This window comes from Babylonia areolata, chromosome 26 (genome assembly GCF_041734735.1).
Source record: "Babylonia areolata isolate BAREFJ2019XMU chromosome 26, ASM4173473v1, whole genome shotgun sequence".
Lineage (NCBI taxonomy): Eukaryota > Metazoa > Mollusca > Gastropoda > Neogastropoda > Buccinidae > Babylonia > Babylonia areolata.
The window spans coordinates 6,399,924-6,422,423 of NC_134901.1; the positions used below are offsets into that span (position 1 = coordinate 6,399,924).

Below are 22,500 nucleotides of genomic sequence, written 5' to 3' on the forward strand. Positions count from 1 at the left end.
TCACACTTCGCACACACACACTGTCTCATACTTTAAACTATAATCTGCGTGCTAGTATTTGGGATGAGACGATAAACTTGGGTCCTTTGATCAGCACGTACTTTGCGTACTTTAAAGAACCCACGGTAACAGTAGGGTTGTTTTTCGCAAAGTTCTACAGAAAATTCTGTTTTGATGATAAAGCATAATTGACCAAAAAATATTGTCATTCACACCACACACACACACACACACACACACACACACACACACACACACATATACGGACACACACATATACACATCATTTACAGACACTTATGCACACTTACACACACAAACACCAACACACTAACACACACGCGTGCGCGCGCACTCTCTCTATCTCACACACACATTCACACATAAATACACAAACCACACCCCACACACAGGCACAAACACAGACAGACAGACGCACAGACAGACAGACAGACAGACAAACACACACACACACACACACTTACATCACAAACACCGACACACAAACACACACGCGTGCGCGCGCGCGCGCGCACACACACACACATACACACACACACACCAACACACTCACTCACTCACTCATTCACACACGCACACGTGCTGCTCTTTTAGCTGCTTGGTCTACCCACTCATTTGAAGATATTCCACAGTGCGAAGGTACCCAACAGAAAGTTATTTTGATGCCCTGTTTTGTCAGTTGGTGAATAATATGCTTAGAATGTTTTCGGAAATTTTAAACTCCAGTCCAGTTGGTATCCTCCTTTGATGTATCATAATGAATGCTGTTATTTATATTTACATTGTTGTAGGTTAATACTTGTTGATATGCATATACATATTCTCCTTCCCATGACACCTCATTCAGTACACACCACAATCTCTTTAGACCTTTTTCTTGTAATGTACTTTTCCTCTGATACATAACATGAATACTTTTTTACACTAATATTCACATGCATTCCCTTTCCTTTATCCACTTCTTTACTCCTTTCCGTCTAAAAACACGTATAGTGAATAGACGTTAAACTGGAGATAAAACACACACACACACACACACACACACACACACTCGTACCTTGTCCCATGAACTGACCCTCAGCTCCCTACCAAGAGACTGAACCGACAGCGACTTGGTCGGAGCGGAGCGCAAGTAGGGCCAGCGATGGTGCCGGTGGGAAATCAGCTGCAGCTGGCCCGGTGTCGGTTCGCGAAATTCCACCCCTTTCTTTTCTTCTCCCTCCTTCTTCTTCCTTTCTTTCGAATCGTGCTGCAGCTTCTCCTACGATCACTCGAATTTACACGAGTGGGCTTTTTACGTGTACCGCGAGCCGTTTTTTAATTACCCCGATCATGTAGGCATCCATACTCCGTTTTTGGCAGGATGTGCATGCGGGAATGTTCTTGTTCCATAACCCACTCGAATGCAGACCAACGGAAAACAGGTCAATATAACGTGCGTGATAGCAGAGAGGTGACTTCTGCGTGCGTATTACGCAATGACGGGGGTTCACTATGCAGTACTGCACAATGTGTACCTGGAAACCCCCGAAAAGCAGAGTATGGCTGCCTCATGGCGGGTAAAAACGCCACACACGTCAAACCCACTCGCGAACTAAACAGTGAACGTGGGGGAGTTGCAGCCCACGAACGTCAGAAGAATGAAGTTGACCAGGAGATCGGAAAATCTCCACCCCTTTACCCAATAAGCTTCTCAAATAAGTGTATTGGCAGTTTTTCGGGTGGATGGCGTTTGGACAGTCTAAGAAGAGGAGGGTGAGGAGTGCTAGGGGCCGGTACGGGAGCGGTATGGGGCAGGGGCGTTATTATATGATAATAGGTTTTGCTTTGGGTTGGGGGGTGGGTAGTGATGGGTTGACGCAGCGGGAAAATTGTTGATCTACGACTGAATGTAATTACATGGTGCAAAGGAATGATCTCAAAAAGCGACTCTCCAAGCATCACGCACAGTGAGCGGGTGTGAAGGTGGAAGGAGATAGGGGAGGCAGGGAAAGGAGATTAGTCGATAGAAGAAGAGACAGGGGGAAAGAGAGGGGGAGGGGAGAGAGAGGGAGAGAGGGGGGAGGAAATGAGGAGAGGAAAGTAGTGAAGAGAGAGAGCAAGAGAGCGAGGGAGGGAACAGGGAGGAGAGAGAGGCTGTCCTATGGGAAAAGGAAGTGGGGTGGGGTGGCCCAGTTGATGACGAAGTACACGGAGATATAGAAGGGGGTACTAACGCAGATTAAAGAACGTGACACATTGATCCAGAAGAATAGTCGGAGAGAGACAGACAGAGACAGAAAGACAGGGAACAGAGAGTCGACAGGACATAGAGACAGGGAACAGAGAGAGACATGCCAGAGAAACAGAGAGAGATAGACACAGAGACAGATAAAACAGGGCGACAGAAAAGACAGAGACAGAGACAGAAAGACAGCGACAGACAGACAGACAGACAGAGAAAAGGGCGGTCAAGAGAGAGAGAGATGAGAGAGAGAGAGAGAGAGAGAGAGATAGAAGAGCGTAAGAATTTTAATGTAAGGTCACCAATCTGTATACTATTATGATTGCACGTGTTGCACACACTTCTTAATTGAAATAAAATAAGGAAGAACGAAACAATCCTCTTAATACACAGGAGCTCCTGAAACAAGTAAACTAAATTAAAAGCACAAGCTGTATTATATGTTTAGGGCTGGAAGCTGCTCTGAAGAGAGACAGAGACAGACAGACAGACAGAAACATTAAACAGTGACATTTTCTCTGCAAACACTTTGTAGTTGACACCAAATTAGGCATAAAAATTAGGAAACAATCAGTTTTTTTCCAGTCATCTTGTTTAAAACGAATATGCACCTCTTGGGATGAGGGCAACACAAAATTAAAAAAAAGAAACCAAATTATATGCAAACTGCAATTTACTGTTATATTTATATTTTTTGTATTCTCTAAACTTGCACTTGATATTCTGACACAACAAGAGCAGTCAATTTTTATCATCAGAACTTCTTTTCTAAGCATGAATTTTGTTTATTTTTGTAAATCGGTTTGTGCAGAGAAAAAAAATGGAAATTAATCTAAATTAATGCTAGGCGAATTAATATGCTTTAAACTGATCTTTCTCATCTATAAACATTACATTTTGAAATTATACTCGATACTTAAAAGCTTGTGTGTTTAACTCTCATTGTACAGGGCTTTCACTATGTTCTCTCGTCCCCAATGGTCTTTTTCGGAAAATACTAAAATCAATACAGTGGACTTTACGGAGACTATTGCTGAGCTCCTGAAGGTTCATGGGCAAAAATCATTGCGTACACATATTTATCCACATTCAAAGCGCGAGCTCATATTCTTCGCGAACGCCGAAAGACCGCCATTTGTTTCATAGTTGTTGACCTGCCCGTTCAACTCCTATATTCCAATGGACAATACATGCCAAGATGTGATGGAAAGTTGGAGAAGGAGACCGTTAAATTATTTAATTCTGAGAAAGATTTGTGAACGCCTCATCCATACTGGACTTATGCCCCAAACTGCCATAATAATATCCCACCAGAATCAGTCGGAATTCACAGTTAAAAATTTGTAAACCATGCGAGTTTAATACCTTGATTGATCAGGATGAAACGAAAAAAATTCCAGTCTTGACTTTTCTTCAAAATGAATGTCCTTTTCACTTCTTACGACGTTTTGAAGTAACTTGTACTTGGCTTTACATGTTTTTATTAGTTTTAACAAAATACTAAATTTTCACTTATCAACTTTTAAAACTATAACACTAGAATGAACATAAAAAGAGAAATTGAATCTACCGTGTCGTACTACGAGGGTCATTCAATAAATAATGTGATTTTTTCGGTATACAAAGGGACTTCTAATACAGATAGAAGCTTACTTTTTTTCATTTTATTTTTTCACGAGTAGTCTTGCCAGCACTGTCACATACAGCATCTGTGCAACAAGCCTTCCCGTATTCCTCAGTCGTAAAAAATCTTTGGACTGATGTCCTCATCCAGTCGCTCCCAACACTTTTGAACGTCATCGTCACTTTCAAACTTCGAGCCTCCTTGAACGCTTTCAAGGACCAAACAGGTGAATGTCTGAAGGGGCAAGGTCTGGGCTGTAAGGGGGATGAGGGAGGCAGTTCCCAGCCATCTCGTAATTGGTCTGCACCGACCGGCTGCTGTGTGAGGCCTTGCGTTGTCATTGAGCAAGATGACTCCATCTGACTGATGACCCCTGCGTTTGTCTTCATGTCTCTTTCTTGACCTGCCTCAGCCGTTCACAGTAATAGGCCTGTTCCACAGTGCTTTCCTTTCTCCAAGGAATGAATTGGAGATTGGGCCTTGCAATATCCAAAAATACGGTGAGCATATCACCTTCCCGGGACGCTGGGACTTGAACTTCTTCATCACTGGAGAGCCTACGTGCTTCCACTCCATGGACTGCTGTTTGGACCTCAGGCTTCGTAGTGCCAAACCCCATGACTCGTCACATGCGGGGGACCACCTCTATCAGAAACTCATCACCATCCTTCTCATAGCAGGCAGAGATCACGCTGGACAATCTCGACACTCCTCTGTTTTGAGCTCTGTAGTAAGCATCTTTGGCACCCACCGGCAGCTGACCTTCGAGTAGCCAGGTCAGTCATGGACAATTTTGTGTCTGTCCCAACATTTAAGCCAAAGTCCTTGTAAATGTCATCCCCTGTCACCCTTCTGTCAGACTGATGAGGTCATTGAGCTGATTCGATCACCTCAGGAGACCCTCAACTTCTGTAGCCTTCCAGGCCTGTCCCTTTCATCCCTCAACACGCTCGTCCGTCTTTGAACATTTAGCCCACTTGTAGACAGTTTTTCGGCTGAAACATGTGCACCATACACAGTTGACATTCTCCTATGAATTTCAATTGGTTTGCACCCTTCACAACCAAAAACGTGATAAACTGAACGCTGTTCAATCTGGAGCATGCTTCTTGGTCGGCCATCTTTGTTAATCGCCAAAACTCTCAGTTTTTTTTTAATCTGCAAAACAAATTCTAAATACATGTGAAAAAGAAGTAAAAAAAAAAGCTAAAAAAAAGAAAAAAAAAAGTAAGCTTCTGTCTGTATTAGAATTTCCTTATACCGAAAAATTCAATTTATTTATAGAATGACCCTCGACATTCCGTGGGTGTAACTAAACTGTACATCTATCTAGATCTAGAGAAAACGGCTAAATGTTTTCGTGAGTGAGTTTTGCGCGATAGCCACGATCCTCTTTTACCGCGGACTTAAAAAGAATTTTTACTTGCCCTTAAAGATTTTTTGAATGCCCAAGATACACCTGAAAATATGATTTAAACAGCGTTCTCCACTGCGAATACGCAATTGATTTATCGCCTTAAAAAAGTATGTTCAAATATTAAATTTAGAACTTCATTAAGGAGCCACGATAGTGTAATGGTTAAGACAGTTTCTCTCACCCAACACGGGGACTCAAATCTGGTTAGGACTTTTTTTTTTTTTTAAACCCGAAGCTTTATGATAACAAATCAGAACACAATTAACGATTACAATTTTTTTAAAGCGCATCACAAGTTGTGTCTTTGAGGCCTTGCCACTCTTGTTTTTTTTCAGTGTTGTTTGTTTGTTTTGTTTGTTTCCCCTTTTTTCCGTATTTTTCTTCTTTTTTTTTGTCAGATGGTGTGATGTAAAAAACAACAACAAAAAACAAAACAAAAAACAAAACAAAAACTCAACAAACAAAAAACCCCACAAAAACAGTTGTTGCATATTCAATTACCATCTTGAAATAGAAATGTTTGACTTTGACTTTGACACACACGTACGCTTGCACGCAAACACGCACGCACCCACGTCATGCAAACGCACACAAACACGCGCACATGCACATGCATACACCCGGCACATTCTTGCAATCCTGACAAACACTGATTTCTCCCTCGATGGAAAGGGACGGATTTTCTTATTCCACTTCCGACCTTTCCTTTGACACTCTTCTAAGCTGTCTCTTTGTCAGAGTAAGTGGCTGATTGGTTACGACGCTCATCTGCTCCATACAAAGATGCGTGAGGGACTGGGTTCGATCCGCTCTCATCCCCTTTCTTCCAAGTTTGACTGGAAAATCAAAACTGACGTCTAGTTAATCGGATGAGACGAAAAACCGAGTTCCCGTGTGTAACACGCACTTGACGCACTGGAAAAGTACCCTGGCAATGAGAGTGTTGTCCTCCGGCAAAACTCTGTAGAAAAAATCCATCACAAATATATATGCATGCACTAAAGGCCCACAAAGATCTGCGTTGACTATCGCCTAGAAGATATGGTTCTAGCGTATAATTATGGATTTGTCCAAACACCTCCTTAACACACTGAAACCGAAACTGTCCACTTTCGCTTTCGCGTCCGTCTCCGTTTTAAAGAAGGGACAGCCGCCTTCAGGGAAGATGCTCACATGGATGGGTGTACTCAATACAAAACGTGCAGTCTTCAGACACGCATTACACATTTCACATTTACTACCACATCTCTTTTCCACATTCGTACACACAAAGGTTGGGGCATTGCATACGCGTGGTCGCCTAACACCCCTGGCATGTAACAAATTCATACGTTGAAAGGTAATGCGATAATTGTCCATTGTAATGAAAAATTGATAAAACACATATGTGGTTATGAAATGGATTGAGAGAAAGGTGGGGAGGGAGCGGGGGAGAGGAGGGAGGGAGGTGGAGAGAAATAAGAGAAACAGGGAGAGAGACTGGTGGAGTTGAGAGGAGAGGATGGACGACAGAACAGCTTAAAAACCTTTAACACACAACTCACACTAGAGCAAAAGAAACCCAGAAAGATTTTATCACTGCCATACATGTTTAGGAATGCCTACAGCAGAACATCGGAAATCAAAACCCCGGCAAATGTACTGACCCTTTTGAACTACACGACAGGAAAATAGGAAAAGAATGACATGGTTTGTGTGGGCGAAGGTTGGTATGTGAAAGGACTCTCTCTGAAGCTGAGGTTGGAGAAAAAAAATATGTGGGTGTGGGGGGTGGTGGGTGGGCAGGGGGAATGAAGCTCAGAAAAAAAGAAAAAAAACAGAAAGGAAGAAAAAAAGAAAAAAAAAGTTGTGTATACAACGGCAACAGTTCTCACGAAGCTGTGCGTGCACTTGTTTTGGACTGGGGAAGACGAGGATCAACACAACAGCACAGCCAACATTTCCACCCGTCCTGTAAAATCTTCACACCAGAATAGAAAGTTGATAAAAGGGACAGAACCTGACAAACCAGTTTCGTGCTGTCACGTGAAGCGACTACACCTGCACAGGTGAAGGAACCACAACTGTAAAACAAGCAGCAAAGGAACCGTAAGCTGTGGAAAAGAGACAGGGAAATCATAACAACAAACGGACAGAACTTTGTTTTCGCGGATTTTTCTGTTGTTGTTGTTGTTGTTGTTGTTTTGTTTTGTTTTTCTTAAAGAGAGAGAAAAAATAAAAACACTTGACATCATTCAGTTTCACAGCCGTACAGGAGGCTATAAGGCGGAGTGTTCTTTTGTTTTTTGCCCAGCTTTGTTTTCCTGGTTGGGTCTGGGGCTCCGTACTGGTTGAAAACAGATGGACTATTCCGGAATTCTGGATATGGGATCAGCGTGAAGATCCACGAGGGCTTATGGATGATGTGCACCACAGCCACTGTTTCCATCTCCAGTGCAACAGGTTGTGCCCCTTTTGGACTGATAGGATTCCGTGAGTAGTCTGCTATTTTTGGTTTCTTTTGTTGAAGATTGTGTATCTCTTGTGTCGACTTGTTGTTGTTGAAGATTGTATATCTTTTGTGTCGACGTTTTGTGGTTGTTGAAGATTGTATTTCTTTTGTGTCGACGTTTTGTGGTTTTGAAGATTGTATATCTTTTTGTGTCGACGTTTGTGGTTGTTGAAGATTGTATACCTTCTGTGTCGACTTGTTGTGGTTGTTGAAGATTGTATATCCTCTGTGTTGACTTGTTGTGGTTGTTGAAGATTGTGTATCTTCTGTGTCGACTTGTTGTGGTTGATATACCCTTCAGTCCACGGCCAGTCAGTGGACTGGACAGTGTCCCCAACTTATGCAAAGTCAGCCACTCCCTCGTTTTCTGTTTTTCTTTTTTACGTCATTTTTCTTTGTGTCATTTCCTTCTTTCTGATTTCATTGACCCTTTCTCTTTCCTTTTTTCTTTCAGAATGTGTGTGACTTTGTTTTGTCATACCTGTTTACTGTTGGTAACATGTTTGGTCAGGCTGGGTGTGGCTGACCATTAGGCAGCTTGTGATGTGGGTTGGGCATTTTTTTCATTTTGTTTTTGTTTTGGGGGGTAGTGTTTTATCTAGTTCTTATTCCGGACACGTTCCAATATGCCTTTCCCCCAACCCAACCCCACTTTTTTTTCTCTTTTTTTTCTTTTTTTTGTGTGGTGGTGCGGGGGGGTGTTGTTGACGAAACACTAAAACTAGACGAAAGGAAAGAAATTGGAAAAAAGACAAAACTGAAGATTACATTGAACACAAAAAGCTCGATTCTTCACGATTCTTCACTGTCTAAAGGTGTAAGACCCTAGAAGAGCGTGATGCAATCCACTGTGATTTGAGGAGTATAATTCATGATGACTGGGGTGGAAATGGGGTGGAATTATACATAACACATTATTTTACTGTTCTCATCTTTCTAACATGTCCATTCATAACACATTATTTCACTGTTCCATCTTTCACAATGCCCATACATAAATGTCCATACATAACACATTCATGAAGTCCATACATAACACATTATGCACTGTTCATGGAGACCTTTTCTTTTCTTTTTTTAATTGGATGGGGAGGGGTGGGATTTCCGAGTAATCGATACCGTTCAAGACAAATTAGCGGTCGATTTCCATGCCTGCAAAATTTCAATAACACCGTTAGGCGAGAGTGGACATCATATTTCACTCAAATACACACAACGCTTTCTCTCTATCTCTCAGTCTCTGTCTCTGTCTCTGTCTCTGTCTCTCTCTGTCTGTCTATGTCTGTCTGTCTGTCTGTCTGTCTGTCTGTCTGTCTGTCTCTCTCTCTCTCTCTCTCTCTCAAGAGAGATCAAGATGGAGGCTGTTCTCAGTGCTGCTGTGATTCAGCTTATTTTTGTGAATCTTTAAGATCACGTCTGAATCACCTGAGTTATAACAGCTAAATTCATGTTCGTGGATGTATGTGGAATATATCTGTGTAAGTCTGAAGGTGGAAACTTTCTTCTCAACTCAAGAAATCACAGCTTTCCTGTATTCCTGACTGTGTGAACACTGTGATTCGTGTTACGGTGACCAAAAAAACCACAGCTCACCTGTGTCTGTGTCTGTGTCGTGTCTGTGTCTAGTGGAAGCATTTAAAATCTGAAGCAAGTAATGCTCCCTTCGTGTATGATCAGTGGCGGTGATCTGTAGGAGTCCTTGCTTTCGGTGGATTTTACGTGCTTTCAGTGATTTATGTGTTTCAGTGGATTTATATGTTGTGATAAAGTCATAGTGATTCATGTGTTTCTAAACACCCGACGAGGTCCGGCACTGTGACAGACTTCACCAGCATGTGTGACTGTAAGTACTGTGTTTTGTTTTAATTCATACACATGGCAGACACCGATACTGACTCATGTGATACCAAACTCAAACCTACAAGGGATTACATCCAGAAACGTTTTACGTGTGACAAAGATGAACTGGCTGTTTGGAGAAATTGTCTCTTTTACCGGTACTGTGCAATCCAATGCAATGACTACGACAACAACGGGACTATTCTAACTCCATCATCGATTCTTACTACTCTACTCCGTCACCAACTATTTCTAAGTCTGTTCTTCTTATTTTCCATAAATCGACAAAATGTATAACAATAACATTTATTTTACACATGGCTCTGGTGGAACTTTACTTTGTCAAGGAATGAACTGTCCATCTTGGGATAAAGAAGAATGTGAAATTTTAAAAACACTTGTGCTTGGTTTTCTAAGGGACCATAATGTTTATGAATTGTCAAACTCACTTTTATGCACACCACTGTCATTCATAAGTTCTTTCTCCGGCCCTTCCTCATTTGTCATCTCCTGTGACGGACTTGACTGTAATGACCATGAAAATGTTTCCCTCTACAGACAAAGGTTTCCCTTCATCACCCCAACAGTCCCAACTCTTGATCAATCCGACTTCAAAAACACAAGACAATGTGGTTATCCTCCCCCCAACCCCACCTGTGGCCCCCACCCACCGTTCTGAACTGAGTGACCAAACTCCCCCCCAAAAGACCACCCTGTTGGGAAAAGAACCAGGAGTCAAGTTCGACGTTCTCTGTGCCACTCGTCACACGCCCGCGCAGCTCCCAGTCCACTACCGGAATTAAAAAGGAGAATGTTACAATTAGAAAAAAAACAGTGAACTCTCTTACACCAAGTGAGGATTTAACTCAAAACACGTTACTTGCTTGATCAATGATGCAATGACTGTTGTGAAAAATGAATTCCGTGTTTGTATTTCAAAAAAGTTGATGTCCTCAATACAGAAATTGAAAAATTAAAATCAGTTGTTTCAGATCTTGAAAGCAAAAACAAAGAACTCATCAAAGAAAATCATTCAATTAAATCCCAGTTGGGTTCTCTCCAATCAGAACTGAACAGAAAGAAATACAATCCAGTTAACCAAGCAACAGTTGATACTCAGACCCCAACTGACCATGTATGTCAACATAAAAATGTTACTTCCCAAACTGATGCTGAAATTCAAACTGAAAATCACATTACTCTTTACTCAAGGTTCAGAAACCGAAACACCAAATAGTGACGCAAAACCCATCAACACAGATAAACAGTCACACAGTGATCGTTCCGTCAATGATGGTCAGAAAGGAAATCCAGCAAATAATGCAGACTGTTTACCCCATGACAATGTCACAATCCACGAAGACATTTCTACTTTCAATTCCTTTGCTGTTCTCGATGATATCAATGATAATGACAAAGAACAATTCATTTCACAGAGTCCCAACAATCAAAACAATATATTAACAAACAAACAGAAGAACCCATCAGAAAATGTTTCAAACCCCTCTACCAGAGATATTTTAGACCGTATGACTGTTCCTGAAAAGGCAACAATGCGCTTCTTGGGGACTCGGTCATACGCTTCATTAACCCAAGAGACTGGCCCCTCGTGGAGAAAGCATGTTTAAACTTTGTGTTCCAGGAATGTCTATTGATGACCTTCATCACTGGCTTTCTTCCGTACCAGTCTCACCCAACATAAAGGATGTGATCATCCATGTTGGTGTGAACTCTTGTCCGCAGGTCCAGTATCCCCAGAAACATGGAATGAACTTTTTATTCTATGTTCTAAAACCTTCCCCCACGCACGTGTAGCTTTCAGCTCCATTTTGCCTGCCAGAGGGAATCATCATTTCAATAATGTCATAACGCCCTCAAACCTAAATCTAAAAGAAATATGTAAAAACCACAATATTGCTTTTATTGATAATTTTCTTTCCTTTTGCGTCAGACACAGGTCTGTACAGCAGTATAAAACACACGAATACCAGAGGAACAGCAAGACTTGCTGAAAATCTCAAAACCCTGTGGCGAAGAGGATCCCACAGAGAATCAAAGGTCCCATAAAAACATATACCAATAGCAGATCAGACTCTCCTCTGAATTCGTTTCACTTGTCTCACCCCGTCCTACCCCCAGAGAGTACCAAATTCTAGGGAATACTACAACTCCTTACCATTCAAACAAACCAAGAGCGTCGTCCTGTTGGTCAGATATCAGAACATGCACCCCCACCCATGCAATCATCTTACCATTTTCCACCTCTCATTCCAAAATCACAAAGAGATGAACCCCCGTTTTCCATGCCTCCCAAACACCCTCATCAGTTCCAATATTACAATCACCCAAATCAAATATCACCACCTCATACAGCAGTAACCATGGAGTTATATCCGTCCAAGCATCTCCCAGAGACAAGAACGGGAAATCCTGCAATGCCTGTGAATTATGACGCATACACTGACGAACTATTTAAAATGGCATCAAAATATTGTCATTCCAACAACACTTCCACCCCCACTATTATGGTACACCTGTGTGAGTTTTCTCATCAACATAGCCCTGATGATTGTGACCTTAGTGGTCGGCAGGGGTATAAACAACATAGATTGTTTTGATTTCTCATCAATACCATCTGTCTAACTGGGTGTTGTTATACTAAAATATAAATTCATATATACATATAATATATTCATATATTTATATATTAATAGCATTCCGGTATACAAATGTACATGTACAATTATGTGAATCATGCGTGTGATATGTATAGTTCTGCGAATGTTCACACGCTCGTGCAGCAAGTGCGGTGGGTGCGGTAAGTGCACATTCGCGTGAACGTTCATGCGTGTGTGTGTGTGTGTGTGTGTGTGTGTGTGTGTGTGTGTGCGGACACACTCGTGATCTCGTAATGCACATGAGGTTGTCATAGTTTGCCGGACCAAAACTATATTCAGCGCAAATTACGTGAGTTGTGCGGACGCAGTAAATATTATTGACCTTATTACTTGCTATATTTGAATTGTATTCTATGTGACTTCTTATTTGATGACGGTGAAACTTGGATATATAATTGACCTAATTACTTGGTGTATTCGACTATATTCTATGTGACTTGTTATTTGATAGGTTGTTTAATCAGTGGTTAAGTATATTGCACACTGTGTACTTTTGGAGGTGCCCTTTGGTACTTCTTGTGTCTTTTTTTCTCCTTTCCATTGTACCATTGTATCATAACATTAATAGTCATCTTTGATACTGTTGTATTCACTTTTTCTGTTCCATGACTAAAACACTCAACACTTGGCCGATATCCGATGGTTTTTAAAGTAGGTTTTCTGAATATTAATCATATCATCAACAAACTCGCTGATGTATCCCATGTCCTTTCAAACTCCGGAAAACAGTTTCACATATTCGGATTTGCTGAATCAAGACTAACAGACCATATACAAGACTCTGATTTACTACTACCAGGCTATTGTATTAATCGTAATGATCCGAAATGTTCTAGAGAAACAGGCCTTGTTGTATATGTTCAACAAAACATTAACTTTAAACGATTGAATCACTCGAAAATTATCAAGTTGAATCTGTATGGATCGAAATACGCTTTAAGAAATCAAACCTATCCTTCTCGGCTTTATCTATAGAAATCCAGCTGAACATGTAGATTGGATAGACAAGTTTATGTTGATGATGGAAGAAGCTTCTTTGTCTTCAAGTGAAATAATACTATTAGGTGACTTTAATATTGACTTACTCACATCAAACAAACACTGGACAAAACTTTATGAATCATTTCACCTAACGCAGTTAATTGACATACCTACGAGAGTTACTCGCAACGTCAAAAACACTTATAGATCATATATACGCTTCATCTACAAACTCCATAACAGAAGTATGTTCCCCAACGTATGGCTGCAGTGACCATTCCCCTATATGTTTCACATGGTCCAAACGAGGTGTAAAATTCTGCAAATAGACATTAAACCGTTTGCCATAGAGATTTTAGACAATTTGATAAGGATTTATCTACAGAACTTGATACATTCTAATATGTCAGCTGTTTATCAGTTCTCTAATCCTGAAGAAGCACTGGAGGTTTGGTATCACAATTTCTTAATGCTATATGATAAACATGCCTCCATTCATAACAAAACGTGTCAAAAGCTATCCTAAACAGCCGTGGATGACTAAAACCATTGATGATAAGATTAAGGAAAGAGATTCATCTCTCTCAGAAGGTAAGAAAGATGAATTCAGAAAACAACGTAATCTTGTAAATGCTTTGAAACGTTCAGAAAAAAAGATTATTTCAAGAACTTATTTCCACAAAATCCATATAAATTGATTTGGAAAGCCATAAATCAGTTAAATAATAAACATAATATCACGCAATCAACAACAACTAACGACATATCAGCAGAAAACCTAAATACACATTTTTGTAATGTAGCTAACTCAACAGTAGGAACAAACATGTCATCCTTAATTCACTTGATATTCTCGAACCTTTTGTAACACTAAAAATATTTCATCTCACCTTGATACCCTCTTATGGATGTACATGAAGTTTACTATGCTCTTTCCCACTTAAAAACAAACAGGTTCGAAAGGTATTGATGGTATAGATGGAAAGATATTAAAACTCTCTGCTCCTATAATTGCCGAAACACTTACTTATGTCTATAACCAATGTATCACAAAAAAGATAATTCCTAAATCTTTTTAAAGTCGCGAAAGTAGTACCCATTTTTAAGTCAGGAGACCGTACAGACCCTTCCAATTACAGACCCATTTCAATTTTATCAATATTGTCAAAACCTTTAGAAAAACCACATTAACAAACATATCCTTAATCACTTCAATCACTACAATTATTTCATCCAAATCAGTCTGGTTTCAGGTCAAGCACTCCTGTCATACAGCACTCACTACTTAGTCGAACAATGGCTCACAAATATAAACAATAATGAAATTACTGGTGTTCTCATGGTGGATTTTATGAAGGCATTTGATGTGATAGACCACACTCTTCTTTGAAAAAAACTAAAATTATATGGCTTTTCTGGAAATACACTTGACCTCATATCTTCATTTCTATCAGACAGAAGACAATTGTATCTATGAATGAATCTCAATCCTCTTTACAGTCTATCTATTACGGAGTTCCTCAAGGTTCAATTCTTGGTCCAATATTGTTTTCTGTTTAGATAAATGATTTGCCTCTATTTATTAATGCATTATGTGAGATGTTTGCAGACGATACAACAATACATACAAATCACACTACAATAGACAAAGTGCACTATGCACTGCAACAAAGCTTAATGATATAGTTAGATGGTCCAATTTAAAATCACATGTGTCTCCATCCAAAAAAAAACGAAATGTCTCATACTCACCACCAGACAGAAACGCCAAAATTATTCACACAACCTTCCACCCTTTTCATTAATGGTCATCCAATAGAAGAAGTTGATAATCATAAAATTCTTGGAGTCACCATTGATAACACTTATCTTGGTCCAGTCATATTATGTCATTATGCAAAACCCTATCCAAAAGATTTATCAGCTTTCCAGAATTAAACATTTTCTTGATTTGCATTGTAGAAAATTAATCTTTTTTGCTTATATTGAATCACATATTAACTATGCGTCAACACTCTGGGATTCAGCTAGCGATAATATACAAACACCTTTACCTAAGTCTGCAAGACGAGCTCTTAAATTAATCCTTCTGAAATCTTCATCACTGACTGCTGACAACTACAGACATTTAGATATTCTTCCCCTAAAGCTTAAACTTGAATACAACAAAGCAGTTTTTATTTTTAAAATCATGTCTAATTATGCTCCATCTTTGAGAGATAGATTTCCCACCACGCTAGTCCGCCAGACCAACAAGATTAAGATCCCCATTCAAGAGTAGCTCTGTTTAAATCCAGTCTCATTTATTCAGGAGGCTGTTTATGGAAGAATACTTTCATCAATCTTAATGTTCAGAAAAGCATTCAAGAATTCAAAAAACATTACCATACACATTTATGGACAATTATGTCAACAATCCTACTTAACTTGACTTTATCTTATTGAATACGCATATATAGTTTAATTGTATGTCTAACCGCTATCGCACTACTTAATGATATACAACCACAATCAGTGTCCTGAATACTTTTTTTTGGGGGGGGTGGGGGGTGGGGGGGGGGGGAGGCTTGGGAGGGGCTGTGTTTGTTTTTTTTGTTTTGTTTTGTTTTTGTTTTGTTTTTGTTGTTTTTTTGTTTGTTGTTTTGTTTTGTTTTTGTTTTTTGTGGTTTTTTTTTTGGGGGGGGGTGGATGGTTTGATCTTTTTCCTTCATGATATGATGATGTTTGTATCATGATTATGTAGATGTACATGTTTATTATGTAGATGTTTAAATGTGAATGTGAATGTCATGTCTTTATTTCTTCATCTCTTTGCTACTTTGTGGATGTTTTGATTCATTTTCATTTTCCATTTGCCCTGAGGGCTGGATGAAAAAAAGCACATGTATGCTTATTCCACTTCCCTCAATAAAAAACTTCGTTCGTTCGTTCGTTCGTTCTCTCTCTCCCTCTGTCATGCACACACCGTGAATCCCCATGGACGGGTTTTGGGGAGTTGAGATGAGGGTTGAAAACATAAACATCACAACATGGAGCTGGTCGGAAATCTTTCTCATGCGTCTGGTTTGTTCTCTGCAACTGAAGTTGAAGAGAGTGCATTTGACAGTACTGTATTTCTGTCTGCTAGAGATGGTCAGAACAGATAACTGACCTTTTTTTTTCTTTTTTTTTTAATTTTTCTTTTTTATTCTTATTGTTATTTTTCAAACAAGATATTCTCCTTTCATTTCTGGTAATGTATGAATGTTTGCTGGCCCACTTTGTCCAGTTAATGGATGAATTTATGCATTTACGTGTTTTTGTTTGTTTGTTTGTCTTTGCTATGTGTTTGTTCATCAACAGGAAAATATGTTGTGTGTGGAAAAATGTTTTGTCCTTTTTCTTTGGTGGGGAAAAAGTACAATATGTATATGCATGTGGTTTTTCGTCCAATAGCTCTTCCCATAAAATGATATGGTTTTTTTGTCCAACAGCTCTTCCCATAAATGTGTTTTATTTTTGTTTTTTTCGTCCAATAGCTCTTCCAAGGAGGATCACCAAATTAAGAACTGAATCTGTAGGGGGTTTTTTTGTTTGTTTGTTTTTTGTTGTGTGGTTTTTTTTTGTTTTGTTTTTTTTGGGGGGGGGGGGGGGGGTTAATATTTTTTTTCCGCGTGGAAACTAAAAACTGTTTTTGCTCATTGAATTTCAATTTCACACAAATTATACAATCTTATTTTACCAACTGTTTTAAGGCCGTTGCAAAAAAAAAAAAAAAAAAAAAAAAAAAAGAAAAAGAAAAAAAGTTTATAGTGATTGCATCGTCAAGTTATATATCATGCTCGACACTCTCTTTAAACTCCTCAGCCGGGTGGTTTCACGCGGTGCGGGCAATGGAGGCGCTGTGTACCGCTGGTTTGATCATCGCCTGTATCTACGCTGTGGCCACCAACTGTTGCCGTTCCATCCCGGGCCCTCAATCCAGAATCTTGGAGGGCTTTGCAGGCTTATCAGGTGAGACGATGACAGGTATGATGATGACCATCATGATGCCACTGCTTTTGTTGCGATGACTGTTACTGTTGTTTCTGCTGTTCTTGTCACTGTTCCAATCATCGACGGCGTCATTGTCGTCGTCGTCATAAGCATCAGCATCATCACATCGTTGTTGTTGTAGTCGTCGTTGATGTCACTGGTGGTAGTGGCGGTTGCAGTAGTCGCGGTGGCGTAGTCGTCATTGTTCTTGGTTTTGTTGACTCTCTCTCTGTGTGTGTGTGTGTGTGTGTGTGTGTGTGTGTGTGTGTGTGTGTGTGTGTGTGTGTGTGTGTGTTTAGTTTCCAAGTCAGGAGGATAAATTCTAATGGTTTTAACAAGACGTTCTGTCCATGGTACAGTTTGTCATAAAACAGTGTGCACTGAAAATTACTTGTACCGGCTTATTGTTAAAACATTGCGCAGATGTACTCAAAAGCCACAAGAGTGATATTTCTTCTTCTTCGTTCGTGGGCTGCAACTCCTACGTTCACTCGTATGTACACGAGTGGGCTTTTACGTGTATGACCGTTTTTACCCCGTCATGTAGGCAGCCATACTCCGTTTTCGGGTGTGTGTGTGTGCATGCTGTGTATGTTCTTGCTTCCATAACCCACAGAACGCTGACATGGATTACAGGATCATTCACCTGCGCATTTGATCTTCTGCGTGCGTATACAGACGAAGGGGGTTCAGGCACAAGCAGGTCTGTACATAATTATGTTGACCTGGGAGATAGGAAAATCCCCTCCTTTTACCCATCAGGCGCCGTTACCGAGATTCGAACCCGGGACCCCTCAGATTGAAAGTCTAACACTTTAACCACTGAGCTATTGCGCCCGTCGAGCGATACTGAACTGATTGTCATTTTCGTAGTGGGAAAATGAGTCTCTTATTTTTACCGTGAAAATTGAATGTGGTATCCTAGGGTTAAAGTTATGCTAGAAAGAGTTCAATGAAGAACAACAAAATTAGTAACAGAGAAAAAAACCCAACTTATCCCTAATCCATCTGTCAATCCATCACTTAAATGTCTGGAACACACAGTTTCGATATTTGTTTTCAGGTTCGTGATAAGAGGGGATGGGGGTGGGAGTGGGGTTATTTTAATAACAGCTGTTCCATCATAAACGAGCCACCATGAAACCACCCACATCACTTACATAAATAGGTATCTGTTGATAAAGGATTATGACATGTCTTGTCCTGTCCTGTCCTATCCTGTCCTGCACTTTCCAGCCCTTCCCTGCCCTATCCTGCCCTGTCCTGTCCTGCCCTGCCCTGCCTTGTCCTGCCCTGCCCTCTCCTGTCCTGTCCTGCCCTTTCCTGCCCTGTTCTGTCCTGTCCTGCCCTGCCTTGCCCTGTCCTGTCCTGTCCTGTCCTGTCCTGTCCTGTCCTGTCTTGCCCTGTCCTGTCCTGTCCTGCCCTGCCCTGCCCTGTCCTGCCTGCCCTGCCCTGTCCTCTCCTGCCTGCCCTGTCCTGTCCTGTCTTGCCCTGTAATGTCCTGCCCTGTCCACTGTCCTGTCCTGCCCTGCCCTGTCTGCACTCTCCTGCCCTGCCCTGCCCTGTCCTGCCATATCCTGTCCTGTCTTGCCTGTAATGTCCTGCCCTGCCCTGCCCTTCCCTGCCCTGTCCTGTCCTGTCCTGTCTTGTCATACCCTGCCCTGTCCTGTCCTGCCCTGCCCTGTGCTGCCCTGCCCTGCCCTGCCCTGTCCTGTCCTGTCTTGCCCTGTAATGTCCACTGTCCTGTCCTGCCCTGCCCTGCCCTGTCCTGTCCTGTCCTGTCTTGCCCTGCCCTGCCCTGTCTTGCCCTGTCCTGCCCTGCCCTGTCCTGTCCTGCCCTGTCCTGCCCTGCCCTGTCCTGTCCTGTCCTGTCCTGCCCTGCCCTGTCCTGTCCTGTCATGTCCTGCCCTGTCCTGCCCTCTCCTGCCCTGCCCTGTCCTGCCCTGTCCTGTCCTGTCTGCATATCTTTCGCTTCTCCCTCTCAATCCCCTCTCATTTTACCAGTTTGATTACAAATGTACACTGGCATACTCTCTCTCTCTCTCTGCAACTTTAGACCCATTTCACTGTCACTTTTATCGAAACCACTCGAAAGTCACGTTCACAAACATCTTACGCAATATCTTGAAAATCACAAACTCTTCCATCCTATGCAGTCGGGCTTCCGACATCGTCATTCATGTCAAACAGCATTAGTACGCTTGTATTATTCATGGGTGTCTGGCATCAACAACATTGAAATGCAGGTGCTGTTTTTCTTGACTTACAGAAAGCTTTTGATCTTGTTGATCATGAAATATTATTTTAAAAAATTGTCATTGTATCTCAGAGACCCCACCACGCTGTTATTTTTCGAATCATTCCTTACAGACAGAACACAACATGTGTTTACCAGTGGTAACGCTTCTTCCATTGAAGCAATTCAAAGTGGAGTTCCTAAAGGATCCGTTCTTGGACCTCTTCTGTTCTGCATATTTATCAATGACCTTCCTTTGGCTATATCAGACCCAAGAGTCTTGTGTGACCTTTTTCCATATGATACATCCTTTCATTCCGGTACTTTCCGTATTGTTTCAATGCAGTATTCTCTTCAGACGGGCATAAATGATGTTTATAAATAGTGTAAATCCAACTCTATGGCGCTTCATCTCCCCAGAACAAAGAGTATGATTCTCGCTCCAAGACAAAAGCATAAAAAAAATCCACTTGTCTTCACTTTGAATCTCGATGACAACTCCATTGAACAAGTCCATAAGCACCGTGTCTTGGGAGTCATTATAGATGATGAACTGAAATGGCAATGACACATTAATTTTATCTGCAAAATGTTGGCACGCAATCTTTTTTACTTAATCAGCTCTAGCCTTACATAGACATTGATGCTTGCAGAATATTCTTCCACGCTCACTGTCTTTCTCACATTAATCACAAGTACATTTTACCACGCACCCGGATTGATATGTTCAAAACAAGTTTTGCATTATCAGGTGCATCCCTATGGAACTCACTCCCTGTACACATGCAAACGAGAAGTTCTCTACCAACTTTCAGCTCAGATCTCCATAAATATCTTCAATCCTTCCAACCATAAATGACTCAGATATAGAAGCAACCGTTGGCAGTAACAATGAGGGTATTTATGCTTATTGGATCCGCTGTTATTGTTTCTCCTAGTTCTTGTTTTGCAAAAAGGGCCTTTCAGTCTTAAAAGCAATGGCAACCAAAGGAATTGAACAACGCCACCTCTTCCTGCTATACCAATCACTCGTCCTCAGTGTGATCGACTACGGACTTGGGCTAACAACACCGTCTCAAAGCAACCTCCTAAATTAGAAAGAGTCCAAAATGAAGCTATGAGGCTGATCCTTGGAACAACAAAAGACACGCCCACAGAAACCATGCGATACCTGCTTGACCTTCCTTCAGTGCAGGCCAGAAACAAGTTAGAACAGGTCAAGACCTACTTCAAAGCATTAGAAAACCCTCAAAACCCACTGCATGACGCAGTCAAAGAACCAAAAGGCAGCCGTCTAGGACGAGGAAGATCATGGATGGGGCAAGCAGAAGACACAATCCAGCTAGTATGCCGACTTCAAGACCTGAAAGAAACAAAAGAATGGGAGAAAAACCCCGAAAACCTCAACCATCTATTCAACACAGTCATTTCACCCACTCTAGGAAGACATTGTCGGGAATGGCCAGAGGGCAAAACTGATGAGGAAGTGAAGCTGCTTATAGAAGAAAACAGTAAAGAAGAGGACATCATCATATACACAGATGGCTCAGTCACCAAAGACCAGTCTGGCTGGGGATTCACTGCGAAACAAAATGGAAAAAACAATTTGGGAAGAGAATGCTGCCTACAAAGTCACAACCTCCAGCCTAACGATGGAAGTTGAAGCTGTGACACATGCCCTCCAGTGGCTATCGTCCTTCCATACGCCCGGAAACCAACATGCCATGATTCTAACCGACTCAATGAACCTCATACAGAAAATTGAAAACGGAATGGGAAGCCCAGAGTGGCATAACGCAATGCGCAACTTTCAGATTAAAAAACTCACATGGTCATACTGCCCGGGACATGCAGGTGTTAAGGGAAATGAGCGAGCTGACAGACTTGCTGGTAACGCAACACCAACGAGCGGCCTACATCTAGGAAAATCGGAAATCCTCAGAAAAGTCAAAGAATACCAAAAAGAACAGGTACAAGGCCATCACACCATCGATCGCCTCAAAGAAATAGAAGCAGAGAGAGGGAGCGGCCGCAAATCTAACATGAAAGGTAGAGCACGATGCTTTGCAAATCAAACAAATATCGGCATCATTTCCAAACCAACATTGCGCAAATTTCTTCAAAACGGAACAGAGTCTCTGTGGGCCTTTCCAAACACAATAGACCGAGCAACACACTAGACGCCACGTTCTTGGCATCAGAGATCTTTTCCCATCCCTCTTGCGGCCAGTCAGTGGCGGCTGTGTGTGTTTGTGTGTATGTGTGCTTTTGAGTGCGTTTGTGAATGCGCGAGAGTGAAACTGTACACAAGTGTCAGGAGAGATATGTGTACGTGTGTGTGTGTGTGTGTGTGTGTGTGTGTGTGTGTGAGGGGAGGTGGGAGTGCGGGGGGAGGTGGGGTAGAGGATGAGGTATGTGAGTGTATGCATGCCTACACTGTGGGAGCAACAGGATATTGGAACGTGTATATATATATATATATATATATATATATATATATCTCTCTTTGTATGTACGTGTGTGGAGTTGGGGGTGGGAGATATGGGCGTATGTGTGTGTGCTTGTACAAGTAAGTGTTCATCTCTGTGAGTGTGTGTTTGTGTGTGTGTGTGTGTGCCGTGGAAGCTGCGATACGTAGACTAGAAATGAGTGTGTGGAGGAGGGGGTAGAGGAGGTGCAAGGTAATGTGTGTGTGTGTGTGTGTGTGTGTTGGAGCTCATGTACGTTTATATGTATTTGACTGTGCTTTCATATGTGCTTGTACAAGTAAGTGTTCATCTCTGTGAGTGTGTGTTTGTGTTTGTGTGTGTGTGTGTGTGCCGTGGAAGCTGCGATACTTAGACTAGAAATAAGTGTGTGGAGGAGGGGGGTAGAGGAGGTGCACGGTAATGCGTGTGTGTGTGTGTGTGTTGGAGCTCATGTACGTTTATATGTATTTGACTGTGCTTTCATATATGTGAAACTGCATGTCTGGT

At 41.4% G+C, this 22,500-nt stretch overlaps 2 protein-coding genes across 2 annotated transcripts in view; both read left to right on the forward strand.

Annotated features, from left to right (window-relative positions):
• The window catches only part of LOC143300810 (uncharacterized), a 17,285-nt gene extending 12,452 nt beyond the window's left edge, over positions 1-4,833 (forward strand). The window contains exons 3-4 of the mRNA XM_076614739.1: positions 3,985-4,190; positions 4,729-4,833. Of these exons, the coding sequence (XP_076470854.1) occupies positions 3,985-4,190; positions 4,729-4,833 (311 nt within the window). The remainder of the gene's footprint in view (positions 1-3,984; positions 4,191-4,728) is intronic.
• Positions 4,834-7,572: 2,739 nt separating this feature from the next.
• The window catches only part of LOC143300219 (uncharacterized), a 28,626-nt gene continuing 13,698 nt past the window's right edge, over positions 7,573-22,500 (forward strand). The window contains exons 1-2 of the mRNA XM_076613794.1: positions 7,573-7,758; positions 17,122-17,268. Of these exons, the coding sequence (XP_076469909.1) occupies positions 7,686-7,758; positions 17,122-17,268 (220 nt within the window). The 5' untranslated portion in view covers positions 7,573-7,685. The remainder of the gene's footprint in view (positions 7,759-17,121; positions 17,269-22,500) is intronic.